The following is a 14,511-nucleotide window of genomic DNA, read 5'->3' as shown; positions in this document are numbered from 1 at the left end:
AGGGAGAGAGGTATGTGAGGGAAAGTAGGGTGAGGGAAAATGTGGGGTAGAGTAGGGCGGAGTTTTATGTTTTTTTGCTTTTGTTTTTAACTTCACTGCAGCTTGCTTGAATGCAGTTGATGTAAAATTCTGATGTGATCTCAGCAAGTTAAGTGCTCCCCACTTTCCAACAGTATGCTTTACTCCAGGACTGATGAAATTTTGGCTAAAAAATGATGACCTTTTTCTTCTTGCCTTCAATTTCAACAGATATCTAGTAGTTAGAAACTGCTATTCCTTCCATTTTTTTGTCCTCATGAATGTTTCAGGTTTTGTAATAGTGTTCATGTGAACCAGAATTGCATGTGCCTTATTTAGCACACTTGGCTCACTCTCTGGCTACCGTCTAAACTAATTTAAAGCAAAGTGCATCTATCATGGGAAAAGGGAGAAAAGCCACTTCTAAATGTGATAGGGTTGAAAAATGTGACATGTCATTTGGCATCAGTGATGTTGTCATGATCCTGAACTTTATTTTAAGCCTTTCCGTGCCTGGACAACTTCCCATATTGACTTCCTCTGCTTGCCCTGTGGATATACAACAGCATCCAAGAATCCATTGCACCATACTGCCCTGGCTATTACCAGCATCCTTCTAAACCTTGTTTTTCTGACAACCTGCTGCTCTCTAATGGTAAGGGTTCCTTCACACCTTTACTAGATGGAGTAACTTGGGTGAGGAGTTCCAGACTTAACCTATGAAGTTCTGTTTGTGCACAGCTGATGGAGGTCATTGCTTGAAGCACTTCCTTGAGGAAAAGCCAGAAGTCATTTAAGCAGTAAGGCAGTGGAGCGCTGCGAGTCAGCCTCTTTCTAAGCAAAAAGAAACAGGCCTGTGCAATTCTGAATTCTGCAGTTCTGAATAGGCGCAATTTCTCTGTACCTGCACACTGTGCTCTTTCTTAGCAGGCTTCTGCAGCTGGCTGTGGTTGACTGGCGATAAGCTGCTAGTGGTTCACAGACCAATTTTAGAAATTCTGCTTTAGTTCTGATGATAGAAAGATAGAGTGGATTTTTTTATAGGATTTTTGCAAAGCTTTTAAGTGCATAGGAATGGATTGGCAGAGTTTTGTAATGTTTCTCAAAACTTGTTGTGTCTTAAGCATTTGTATCTGTCACAATCAGCTTGTTAGTTTTATGGCTGCATTTGGGAGCTGCTGATCCTTCTGTGAAGTCTTTGGCACTCCATCTGGGTTAGTAGTGTCTATAAGTGACATCACTTGCTTTTGTTATGTTGCCCAAAATGAAGGGACTGCTATCTGGATGGGACAGAAAGAATTAATGCTCAGTTGCTGAAAAGAGAGCAAGAAGGACAAAGGATGAGGAAGTAACCACTGGACACTAGGTTTCTTGTAAGTGTAAGAAGGCAGCAATTTAAAGGAACCCACAGTCATGTATTCATCTCATGATCGCAGCTACTGGCTATTTTAGGTACCGTGGAGATGAATGGCCCTTTATAGACCGCGGTAAGGAATGCCTTGTCTGTGGGGCTCAGTCATGTCATATCAGTTCCCTCTTTTCTGGTGGCACAGGGCAGTCGTGGGGGGAGGACGCACAGAATGGGCAGGCGTTCCAGCACGCTCCTGTGAACGAACAACGTGCTACTCAAAGGAAATGGTTTGTGCTGACACTTCTCTGCTGCCAGGACGTGTTGGTGTCAGCACTCATGTGGGGAGCTGGGATGAGGGAAGCCAGGCTGTTTATCAGCCCTCTCAAATCAGTTGCCTGGTCTTTAAACTACACCAAGGACATTTGAGATATGAAGAGAGCACACAGACTTTTTAACCCTGCTACATACACCATGGTATGGTTGCAGCTGGAGGAGACCACCTTGTTCTGGTGCTTCAGGGGAATTAATTCTGTTCATGGACCTGGACTCTGTAGGCTTTATACAGCTTTCCTTTTTAAAGATAATGCTGTGATACAAGTTTTTAAATTCTTCATAGCGTAATTTTATTGTTGAAATTGATGAGAAGTACCCTATCTGTTTCTAGCAACTGTGTCAAATCAAGAATCTAGCAATTGCTGCTGACCACAGCAATTGCTTATGCAGGTGTGAAACTGAAGGAGTGATTAATACATCCACTGCTATTATTGCTCATCTTACTGTAGCACTTCAGTCTGTGATCTTGTTTGGGCCAGATACTGTATATTACCACAGTAAGGAACAATACCACCCCCACAGAAGCGATCTGTGTGGATGAAACATGCTGAAGGTGGGGAGGTGGAAGTATTGTTATCCTTCCATTGTACAGAAGTGACTAAAGCGAAGAACTTAAGTGATCTGGCTTACTAAACCACAACCAGCAAGCACGTGTTTATATTGGTGATATTTGAAAAAAAAAGTTAAAGATGGGTATTTATGTTCAGGGGGCTTTGGGCCCCCAGAGTTGATTATTCTTTCTGGAGTGGGAGTTCTCACACAACTCTCAGTAATGGCCTGTCCTGTGTTGTCCTTTGGAAAGGAGGTTTCTTGCTGAATATTGTCACTGTATAGAGAAGGTATCAGCTTGGAAAAAGCTGAAGACTATGAAACTGTAAAGTAGACATACTATACCTGAATGTAATTTCTGGTAAAAAGCTCTTGTTGAAAGCTGTTGCAGTTCAATGTCTCATAGTATTTTTCCCTGTATTTAAAATGAAAAGTAACTCTTGACTTCAGGGATAGCAAATCACTTTTGGTAGCTAGCTTTGCATTAGCAGCTCAAATTCTTTTTAAAGCACGGGAAATTATGGTCTGAAATATTACTTACCTGTGTCATAAATGTTTGTGGAAGAATCAGGCACAGAATGCTTGATATGTTGCACTTTTTGCTGTACGCTTGAGCTCTTGAAGAAACTAGTTTTGGACTCTCTGATCCCTGGATTGTGCAAGTCCTCAGGAATGTGGTTCATAGCTATTTCCTCATGAGGAGTTTAAAGGTTTGTCATAATGATGCCAAAATCTAGATTTTTATTAAGACTTGCAAAGAAAAGGTATGTTGCAACCTAAGACTGCAAATAAATAGTTATCTGGGATCTAACTCATAAATCATTCAAAAGAAATACATTGTTATGTACACCATTTGGGGAATTTCTTATTTGCTAGAGGCAAAGAGGCAATGATTTTATATTTCTTCAAAGTACAGAATCATTTAGTCAATAGTATATTCTTTTTACTCCAGCTCAAGAGGAATATTGAAGCCTATTAGCAATTAAACAATAGTGAAGAATGTTGCTTAGGCTCCTGTTGTTCGTAACTAGCTTTCACAAATGTTATCCTCTGATGTAATGGAAAATAAGTGATATGGCAGAGAATCTTCCTAAAAGTGCATCATTGTTAGCTGTATATAATACAGAATGTGAGCAATGTCCTTACTGAACAATAATGAGATTGTTTTCTTTCTTCACTATCTGCTGTTGTAAATATTTACACTGTTTGAGAAACACAGGCTTTCATTGTCTTCACTGTAAGCTGATACATTTGTTTTTAAAGGTCTTTATTAATTTTGAAGTTAAATGTACAGAGCAATTTTTCTCTGGGTTACAGAACTGCTCTGCTTTCAATTTTTATGAACCCAGAAGAGATTACAGCAGAGAATGGGAAGTGATCATAAATTATCCATACATGCTACGTTATATCATGTGGACTTTGTATACTAGACTAGAAACTTGCATGCAAATATATGCTGGTGCAGATTTCTCTCACTGTTCCAGATGTATTTTAGTATGTCCTGTTTTTCGATTGTTTGCAACATTCAATACGATTTTGTTTTAAAAACTCCATCACCACGTGGAACATTTTGCCTGATCATGTGGGTATTTTGTATAACAAATTCGCTATTATTCTCGAGGTCTGAGGTGTTGCAATGTCCTTGACCTACCATGTGCTCTCTTTTCATGGCATGTTGTAGTTTTGTGGGTTTGAGCTTTTCCCCAGGAACAGGGGAAAGGGATGTGTGTTGTGTATCAAGTGGATGTGCTGTGGACCTTTCTGGGCTGATTGCAGGGAGATGGGCAATTGCAGAGGACTGACTATGGCAATTTAAGCGAGCTGTTCCCAAACCTGTCTTCCCAGTGATCTGACTTTTTCATTTTCCTTTGATTGAAGTATTTCAAATCACATAAAGCCTCGCCACCACTCTCTCTAGCCATCTCCCTGGGTTAGTAAGGAAATGATGCGCTGACGGTTGCTTCACCAGCGTGAACAGGCGGCATCTATGTGCTGGAATTCACGTAGGTTTTGGACATGTAATGAAGAAGGAAAAACAACCTTCCTCAAAACCTTAAGAAAGGACGTAGTATTGTTGCATGCTGTTATCTGACTGTGAATATTATGAAGAAGCAAGTCATTGGCCCAGTCTTTAAAGAAAATTTAATTGCATCCATGTGATCAAGGCCACCTAATTTTTGTACTGCAATATGGATTCACTACAAGGTCAGAGGAGAAAAATGCCACTTTTGGAGAGGGGCATTATTTTCTTAGAAAGCCTAACTCTGCTTATTGTGGGAATTGACGGGATCATGGCTCAGAGTGATATTACATGCTGTGATATTGCATCTTGCTTGGAGCAAAGCTCTGAAGAGTTGGAAGAGATTGCTGTGTGATTCATGTGTTAACCTGCTTTATTTGGAAGCACCTCAGGGCCTGGAAGATGTGTTTAATGTGAAGTGGTAAGGTGGAACAGTGATTGTTTAGGTGAAAGAGCAAGAGGTAGGCACTAATGCAAGTGGATTTGGAAATCCAGTGGAGCAGTTAGAGAGCTGCTTGTCAGCTTAGCAAACAGCAGCTCTGACAATTGAAGTCCTGAGACCTCTCTCAGGCTCCACCCTTACAGGTTCCCAGTGCAGAGACTGAAATTTCTCCATTAACTCTGTTTCCTTTTGCTTATTAGTTAGAGACTGTCCCAGGGATCACGGATACTTTTAAAGACTTTCATCAACAAATATACAAGGGCAGTGTTTAAGAATGTTTATTACCTAGCAGACCACAGATTTAGTTAATGAAGTTCTGTCTCTGCAGCAGCAGCAGTCTGCCCGAGTACGCATATGTGTGTGCTGCCACTTTGTGGGTGCCACAGGATGTCAGTAATGATCATGGATGCTTGTGATGCAGGTCAGTTGCTATTAGTAATGTAAGTGGGCAAAAGTCATTTCTTTTTTTCTCAAGGGATTGTAATGATAGTATTATCTTGTTATTGGACCAAGGAGAAAAGATACTTGTTTTCTTTTGAGTGCTACTAAGCTAGTACTTAATTACACTTAGCAACTGATTTGTTTTGAAGGGGACTGAGTTTAAGGAATTTGTTTCTCAGAGGTGCAGAGCCTGCCCATCTTCCACTGAAATCAGGGAGGCGGGGGGAGCGCTAAGAGGTTGGCACCCATTATTTATTGATGCTGCAGTTTTAACAGCTTGCTTGTCTAGTTCTATTATGAAGAACTGTTTGTAGTACAATCATATTCTTATTTTGAGAGGAGTCAGTCAAAGCTGGCAGATGCATCTATTATGTTGTGTGTTTACAGCTATATTTTCCTATGTCTTGAGAAGCTTTCAAAGAGAACATGCACAAGGATCCCTTGTACCCTTTCTACCTCTTTCTGTTCATTTCAACTAAATAATAACATGATTTAAAAAAAATTATTATTAGAAGAATATTTTTCAATCTTGAAGCTCATTATTTTTAGGATGCTAGCAGGTGGAAGAAAGGAGGAACTGAGATAATTTATTAAAGGGAGAAGTTGCAGCTGAGCTAGTAAACAGTGCAAGTTATATGGGCAGAAGCATAGCTGTAAGTAGCAATACTTCAGGTTTATACCAGCATAGAGCAAGATCTGAATATAAGGGTTCTTTTCACTTTTAGCGTTAAGCTAATGCTAAACTGCGAAAGGCACTGCAGGGAAAGTTTTGGGAAAGAAGAGTTGTTTCTTCTCCCTTACTTCAGCTCAAGTCCCCTTGATTAGATTTGTCTGTCAAGCTAACAACTGCATGTGAAGTGCTTGAGCCTTGATGATATCTCTTAAATAATGCTGTTAACAAAGCACTGATTAAGCTATAGTAAAACAAAATGAAACACAGATGCAGGATCCTCTTTTTGAAAATGCACATCTGTCATCTCTAGAAAAGAATTATGTAAGCTACATTAGTCAGGGAGGAGTTCTGACAAACTCAAAATAACGTAAATAAAAGCTTCAAACTGGTGCCAACACAAACTAATAGTGTTGGAAATATTTGCAAATATGGAATACATAGTGTATGAAAAGTACGCATAAGCTACCTCCAGTTGAAATGGTAGGGTAGGTAAGCAAAATAACTGTTCATGCAGGAATTTTCTAAGGATGAGTGCTTCTGGCACTTTCAAAACAAAAAAAAAAGAGATTTTTATGCTCATGGGGTTTTGAGACGTCACATCTAGGCCTCCAGCAGAAAAACAAATCCCAAAGCTGTGTTAATGGATAGTTTCAAGTCTCACTTAATGAGAGTATGCCTGCTGATGAATCTGTTACACTAACTTGCAGTGGTCTGAGGTTTCTTTGGAGGGTTTCCATTCCTGTTTGGGTTGGCCAGGTTTCATATTACATAGAAGGGGAAGTTTCAGAAGATCAGAGTTCACAGCAATGTTTTGTAGCGTCTTAGGGCAGCAGTTTTCAACCTCCAGCTTGTTCACCACTAGAAGTCCATGGTCTGCATCTAAGCCATAAAAGGTTTTTAAGAAATCAAGTCTGTTCTCTTTGGGCTTATACTCGCTGTGCAAGGGTCCGCAACTCTGCCTAAAAGTCTGTGTCTGTAAACTGAAAGAGATTGAAAAGCCCTGGGTTATAGGGATAGCTGCAAAATAAACCAAGTCCCATAAATAGTTTTTATCTTATCTGTGTTACAAACAACAGCTTAGATGTTTTACCAAAGTTAAATTATATCTGTCATGATTTATGCTGACTTCTTATTCCAAGAAATGGACAATATTCAAATCAATTTTGTGGCTGGATTTTTCATGTTATTGGACAGTGCTGCAATGTCTTGATTATCTACGCAGGAGTGATTACTTTCTTTTAACCCCCCCCCCAGTTATCGGACCATTGGCCTACTTGATACAACTCACTGTCACTAATGTGGCCAGGGGAATTGAGAAGTGCAGGAAACCTTGGACGTGCAGTTAGGAAAACACACAGGAGAAATTCCTTCCAATTCCATTTTGTTAGAAACTATTGTCTTGCTTATATCATGTGTTACAGGGTTTATATCTTTCCAGCACACAAAAGCAGATTCCTTTATTGTCCAAAGTGCCTATCGGACTTTAGGAAAACAGAACTGAAACATTTTGGCTTTTTTTTTTTTCTTCCTCTGTGAGTCATGTAAAGCATGTGTACACACCCACATATATCCACAGGATGCTTTTCTTTTGGGAAGATATGTACATCTGCAGCCAGTGCCACTACAGCTTCCGAGCAAGAAGCTGTGAAGTTCTCCAGCATATGCCATGCAGCAAGGGAATGTGGTGGACTTTCAAAAGTTTAAATGACCTAATAAACTGCTCAGTTCATACCACATGTTTTCAGATTCCACTAGTAACTGAACCGTACACAGGAAGCTGTGATTTGTATTTACCTCCAAACTTGCCACAATCTGCCTGGGAGTCTTTGGCAAAAATTTATTTTGGAATGTGTAGCAGACAGAAAGGCTGCAATGGGGGCAGGTGAGGGAAGACAGAATATCTGTCTCCACATATGCTCTTCCAATGGCACTCTTCACTGTAACAGTCCAGCAATTTACAGACTGTTAGGCTCATCTCATGGCTGATATGTTCTTGCTTCCTCAGTGGAGAAACTGAGGTCCTGATGTGGTGGATGCTGTGCCATTAGAATGGAAGTGGGGTTTCAAAGGATCTCCCAGCTATTTCTGCTATAGTGAGGTTACCTGTTGTTGTAGGTTGTCTGCTCTCATGTACTTAATGCTGATGACCCAAGGGAATCTAATTGTCTGTTACTGTCAGAAGACATACTGCTCAGGGGGATGCCCTGGCCACCAGGCCCAAGTTGCATATAGGCTTTTTCTTCCCTTCTGCCTCTAAAATACCTGCAAAGGCCGTTTGTCTCATTTCCTCTGAATCTTGTTGTTGCTGTGACTGCATGGTTCTAGCAGTATAACGAGGATTGGAGCATTACAAGTGATGTGGTTCCAGATGCCTGCTGACATTTTTAGTTACTGTTTTTTCTGCCCAGCTGAGAGCAAAACTGGACTACCTGGGTGAAATCTCAGCTCCATTGAGGACTCTCCGGTGGACTCTGAAGTCAGGATTTTGCCCTTTTTTTATCTGTTGAAATGGTTTCTGAAGATTCTCCACAATAGCGGTCTTGCTGCAATCCATTCAGGAACCAGTGTAGCTATAGATAGGAGGAATAGTAGAGCTTCAGGCTGTCCTGTGTCCTGTCAGCCAGGTTTCAAGAAACCTTCTTTGGTACGAGCAGTAGTCTAATACTTGTAGCTTAATGACTTCTGACAACATCAATAGAGAAGTCCCTAAAGGGGCAAGCTGTGAAAACACACTTAGTTTTATTATTGTTTGCTGGATACCCAAATTAAATGATCCTGAAGGTAAAATGAAATCTCTATGGCTTGAAGAGCTTAGTACCTGTGTCTTCCTAGAGCTCTGTATGTTTCCAGGCCCAAAGCATTAAGTCATCAAAACTCCTGCTCAGTTTCTGTCTAACCTGGGAGCACACAAACTCCTTAGGGGACTTCACATACCAGTCACTGGAGAAAATACTTAAGGAACAGCCATGGAGCAAGAGAAGAACAAGATCCCTCGTCCTCTTTAGGCAAATGACTACTGCGCCTATGAGACCTGGCTCATGCATATACCCCTCTCTCTCTTCTCCTATGCTATGATTACTTCCACCTTTCCAGAAAAAAAATGGAGCTGGAAAGTCCTTTTTCCATGAACAGAATAGCATCTACACCCATGGCCATGACACCTCTTTTGCATGTGGGGTTTATGAACTAGAATCCCCCACAAGTGAGGAGGAAATAGAGTGCTCCTCAGTGAGTGTCCTGAGCTGCTGGATAGACCCGAGGTTACCATAGCAATGAGGATTGCTCACTTTGTGTGAGAGAGGGCTTAAGCATCTAACTGTGGAGTAGGATTACTGCTGTGAATCCTGAATTGAATGAGGATCTAGGAGCAGTTCCCTTGGATCAGCATTTCCTACTTGGGTGTCTTTTTGGCAGGTCCCCAATTCAATGTGCTTGAGGCTTGAATCCCAATTCTCAGGTGCCAGACTTCTCACACCCAAAACAGGGATCCTGTGGTATTAATTTAGCTGTGGAAAAAATCCTATGGAGCTTGTCTTGACTTGTTTTGTGCTGAGTGGCACTGCTTTTCTGGCATCCTTGCCTGTTTGCACTTGGTACTGCAGATGGTCAGTTGACTCATGTAACTTTACCCTTTAATTAGTGCTGTTGGAGCTAAGGTGTTTTCAGGTTGACACTGACAAGTTTTAAGTGTGTGCATTGTTACAGATTTCCAGATCTGAGATACCAGTGTGGCATCTGTGTGAAGTTTAGAGCGTTTTCCCAGCTGCCCTTGAAGAAAGGCAGGCTTTGTTGAGTGTGTCTACCGGGCATCTTTACCAAAGGAGGGCTGTTTCACATCTTCTCTGAATACCTAATTGGATTGTATCTGCTGGCTGAGCTCTTTCAAGGAATTCTAACACATGCCATTCTTGAAGAACCCGTAGAAAAACTGGTTTAATTTGTTTGTTATAATCAGGGGGGTTTAACTGTGTTTTCTAGTTTTCCTTTTTCCTGGTTAGGCAGTAAGATGTACTTGCCTGCAAGTCCGAAAACCCTTCCTGAGGGGGATGCAAAACTGTGTCCATTTTCCATGCCTTCCGTCCCCCTTGGCTAAGCCATCTGTGGTAGTAGCATTGAACACGTTGCCCAGCAGATTTTCATTGGAGCTTAACACTCTGTATTTCATTTCCTTCTGTTTTCTTGGGAAAATACCTTCCACTCCTGCTTTGTTTATTGCAGTTTGACATTCCTGACTCAGCCCGAGTGTGTGTCTCCTCTGGCACTCAGGGCTTGACTCCTTTCAAGGATGAAGCTAAACTGGTGTGCAGAGGACAGGGGAAGTTCAGTGTGTTCTCGTTGTACTAGAACTGAGATTAAATAGTGCTGGTAAGTCCCATGTTTCCCTCTGTCCTCCAGTAAGGAAGTGTCCTTGTTACTGATCATTTATGGACGTAGAAGGTGTGTTTTATATTTAAAATGGGTGATGCCTGCAAGTTATGGAGCTATTGCCTTCATATCTGTCGTGTATGCTTTATGATGTACTGTCTTAGCATCTATACAGGTAATATGGCCTAAATCCTGAGCAGATGTCAGTAACACTCTTGAATTTGGCTAAGCGCTCTATCCAGCAAATGAAGTGTGTGATTGGAAGGCAGCAGGCTTTGCCTTTATTTTTGTTTTTGCCAACAACTTACTGTATAACCTTTAGTAACTCTTTTCCCCTCTGTGAAAAGAGGACACTGAACTGTCATTGCCTGTATAAAGTCCCTTGGAATATATATATATATTTTTTTCTCCAGTTAAGGAAAAGCGGTTGAAAGGTCGTACCCTGCTTTCATTTTGGATAACTGCAGTGCTCATGTGGAGTCTAATGGAAATAGAACCAGATCAACATCTTCCACAGAATCAAAAAAAACTGGGAAGCTTGGCCTATCTTTAAAATTTCCAATTTATTGAATATAATATTTAATTAAATATTTATGCAATATATGTTAAGTGAATGCACTAAGTGCTGGGTTATACCACTTCCAAGTGGTTAAGCAGCATAATAGATAGGCCATCTATCTAGTCTCCACTTCTGCCATCACAGATTTAAAAAAAAAAAAAAAGGAGGGGGGGTGGAGGGGGAGAGAAAAAGAATTTGATATGTTATGGAAATGGAAGAGTAGTGCATCATCTAGTTGCCCTATTTAATATAGTTCCTGCTGTGTTAATTCCTCTCTAAGCCTTTCTTTAAACACAATTGATTATGTCTAATTTGCGACAGGTTAGGTTCCAACTAAACACTCCACGATCCTACATGTTTCAAAAAGCTTTTGATTTAATGCAACTTTGCTAATCTAATAAAAGTTATGGCTAATTATGCCTGCCTTTCAGATTAGTGTTGCCAATTTTGGCTAATTTATGTCTATTACTGTCTTTCCTATCTTTAATGCTTCCTTGTGTAAAGTTGAATTAGTAAAAGAAGGATAAGGTGTATATAGTCCAGTGGATTTCTGATTCCTAGCAAGGGATTTTGATTATAATATTCCCTAATGGCCTTAAGGAAGGAACAGCTCGCAGGATGCCTCTTCGTATTGCAGGTTGCAACATCTTTATGTAGGTGCCCAGAAACATTACAAAGTTGATTTCTTATACAAGAATTTTTGAAATTTTATAAAATTTTTAATTTAAAATCTAGAAGAAGTATTTGATAGAGCTGACTGGCATCTGCCCAACATTCTTCCCCCCCCCCCCGATTCCTTTATTTGCTTTGAATTTTTGATTGATATATATCTGTATAGTAAGATTTTTCACTTTGGAGACCAGTATTTTTGTGAGGGAGCAAAAAATGATTCCCACTGGAATAACGAAAACGAAGCTTTTTCTTTATTAACAGAGTTTCAGTTTCTTTCCCCCTTATACTTTTTCAGTTCTTTTAAAGCCATTTTCATGATTTCCAGTTAAAAATAGCTGGTTGGATTTTTCCTGTTATTAACCCAACATGAAGGCTAATTTATAACCTAGAAACAAGGTTTACAGGACAAGAGGCAATGGACGCAAATTGAAACACAGGAAATAGCATCTGAACAGAAGAGAACACTTTTTCACTGTGAGGGTAGTTACACACTGGAACAAGTTGCCCACAGAGGTTGTGGTTTTCTCCATCCTTGGAGATACTCAAAACCCAAGTGGACATGGTCCTGCGCAACCTGTTCTAGGTGACACTGCTTGAGCAGGGGATTGGACCAGATGATCTCTGAAGGTCTCTTCCAACCCCAACTATCCGGTGATTTTTTTGTGAACAAAATCGTGTTTCCTTACCTATGAAATACATGTATAAAATACATGTAATGAAGATGAGGCTACGCAAATTTCCATTCTCTCCTGATGCAGTCCTACTGCTTCCCTGTCTTGAAGTACTTCTAGTACAGGAGAAAAAGTATGTTTTGTTCTGGTGTCTTACTAGTTCAGTTGTTCAGTCTCCTTTTTTGGTGTTCCTGATGACAGTGGATGATGAGATGCTTTTTTTTTTTGCTAACAGCAGGCAGAAGCTATTGGTTCTTATTCCAGCATATGACTGGTGGCAACAGTTCTCTTGTAACTTCTAGAGTTCTTTTCTTTACATAGAAGCAACCTATGTTTTTTTCCCTCTGCCTGGGGGTAAATAGAAGCAGTTGTATTATAAGCTGGTATTATTGCTGTTACTAAGGCTGTGTAACATTTCCCGTTTCATGATGGCATATTAAGTTGATAATTGCACTGCCAGATTTAGCTTATACATAAACAGGGGCGTTTCCTCACACAGGCCTGTGGAAGATACAGTACATTACACGCACTGCAAGGCCTCTGCTGGATGATTACTGTTCTGTAGGCAGGAGCCAAACACGGACCCCTGACTGTTTTTAAGCAAAGCCACAACATCTAATCCAGTACCATGCCTGGGGCAGTTCAGCCCAGCATGGTGGAGCTGGTGGTTGAAGAAACCACCTCCAGCGAGCTCTGCTGCCCATGCCTCCAGCAGCTGCTCCCCCGCGCAGCTGAGAGCTGCTGTTGCACCTCCTCCCCATCCATGTGGGCTCGAACTGGCCCCTGCCCTCTGGCTCTGCTCTTGGACCACTTTCAGAACTGGCGGATAATTCTTTTTTTTTTTTCTTCTTCTTTCTCCCCCGCCCCCATAGACTGTGCTCTGACCCGTTTAGTTCTAGCTCTTGAAAACCTGTCTCATTCCTCATCCAGCCAGCGCACCAAAAACTCTCCTATTCAGAAACTGGAGAGAAAATAAGACATCCACCTCAGTCCAATAGGTGGCTTAGCTTCAGTTTAAAAACAATTGCTTTTCAAGCTACTTAACATCATCTAATATTTTTACTTTTTAGGTGCAAGGACTGACAATGGCACCAAATGAGTGCTGCCTTCAAGCCTCCTTGCTATAAATGATAGGACCAAACAAGGCGGTGTGATGAACATGCCACTGCATCAGATCTCTGTCATTCCAGCTCAGGATGTTACCTCCTCCAGAGTCTCCAGGAGCAAGACCAAAGAAAAAGAGGAACAGGTAATGTTAGATATATCAGATATTCACCAAAAGTTAACTGAATATAAAATGGTGAGGTTATCAAGTGAGGCCTAATTCTGATCCAAAGCCCTCACTGCTTGCATGATTGCTGCTTTTAGTGAAAATGAATGTTACCCTCTCATCTCTTTATTCTCATATTTGCATTTTAAAGCAGCTGGCTGCAAAATATTAGAAATTGTTGTGGAGTAACTTCAGCAAAATACAAACTACAGCCTTCCATTTTGCATAAGAATTCAAGGTGGATGGGGATTTTGTATGGCGGTCTTTGTACCATTGCTGTGGAACCTGTAACAGATGTGTTTTTTTGTTTGTTTTTTTTCCTTTTTTTAATGGGAAAAACAGTATGGGGTGTGAACCCCTATATGCAGCCAGGCATCTTGATCTCCTTTGCTTTCAGCAGCATCTGGTAGCCATGTAAGGATATTGGAGTGCTGCAAGGAGGGAAATATACACCTATATGTATGTTTACTGTACTGTTTCTTGGAGACTGTGATTGTATTTTTAGCTTGGGATGATATGTGTGAATGGAATTGTTTTGAGTTCTTGTGATTGTGTTAATGAGAAACAATGTAAAAATATCTGAAGTATCTAAAGATTCTAAGTCTAACAGAATCTAATTTATGGCCTACTTAACGATTTTTTTAATAGTATGTTGTGTCTGGACTTCACATGTAATAACCTTGTTTAGCCCCTGGACAGTGTCTCTGATCAAGCTAAAGATTTTAGTATACATCATGCTTTCATGTGCACTGTACTGCATTGAATTTTACATTATCTGTCAGTTCCACAGCAACTTCTGTATGGTTTTTAAGCTTTACTCTGACATGAAAACAGGTCAAGAGAACATTCACATTATGGAACAACTGCAGGGATCAGGGTTATTTTGTGGACTAGGGAGAAATATTTAGTAGTGGTTAGATTCTGAGGAGATCTAGAGTGATATTGATTACAGATGGGGCATAGCTTAAGCATAAGGAACTAGAAAGGCGCTGTCATGTTACAGAAAAGGGTTCAATAAGACTAATTTGGGAGCAGGATAAAGGAAATTGCTTCTGATGTGTTAAGGTCATCTGCCCTGACTGCCATTTTCACCTGTGAGCTGTACAAATTGCACCCATGAAAGCCACTGGTGATGGTAAAAAATAAC

The 14,511-nt window shown here is 40.6% G+C and overlaps 1 protein-coding gene across 9 annotated transcripts in view; it reads left to right on the top strand.

Moving 5' to 3' along the window:
- The window catches only part of MARCHF8 (membrane associated ring-CH-type finger 8), a 103,154-nt gene that overhangs the window by 12,162 nt on the left and 76,481 nt on the right, over positions 1-14,511 (top strand). For 6 of the 9 annotated variants that reach the window (XM_067299999.1, XM_067300001.1, XM_067300000.1 and 3 more), the window contains exon 2: positions 13,165-13,343. In XM_067299999.1, the coding sequence (XP_067156100.1) occupies positions 13,248-13,343 (96 nt within the window). In that variant the 5' untranslated portion in view covers positions 13,165-13,247. Of the gene's footprint in view, positions 1-13,164; positions 13,344-14,511 lie in introns of those variants that run through there. The other 3 variants (XR_010884730.1, XM_067300002.1, XM_067299995.1) reach the window with 1 other exon arrangement.

The sequence above is a fragment of the Apteryx mantelli genome, chromosome 7 (assembly GCF_036417845.1).
Source record: "Apteryx mantelli isolate bAptMan1 chromosome 7, bAptMan1.hap1, whole genome shotgun sequence".
In the NCBI taxonomy this organism is placed as follows: Eukaryota; Metazoa; Chordata; class Aves; order Apterygiformes; family Apterygidae; genus Apteryx; species Apteryx mantelli.
This window is presented reverse-complemented; position numbering and strand designations above follow the sequence as displayed.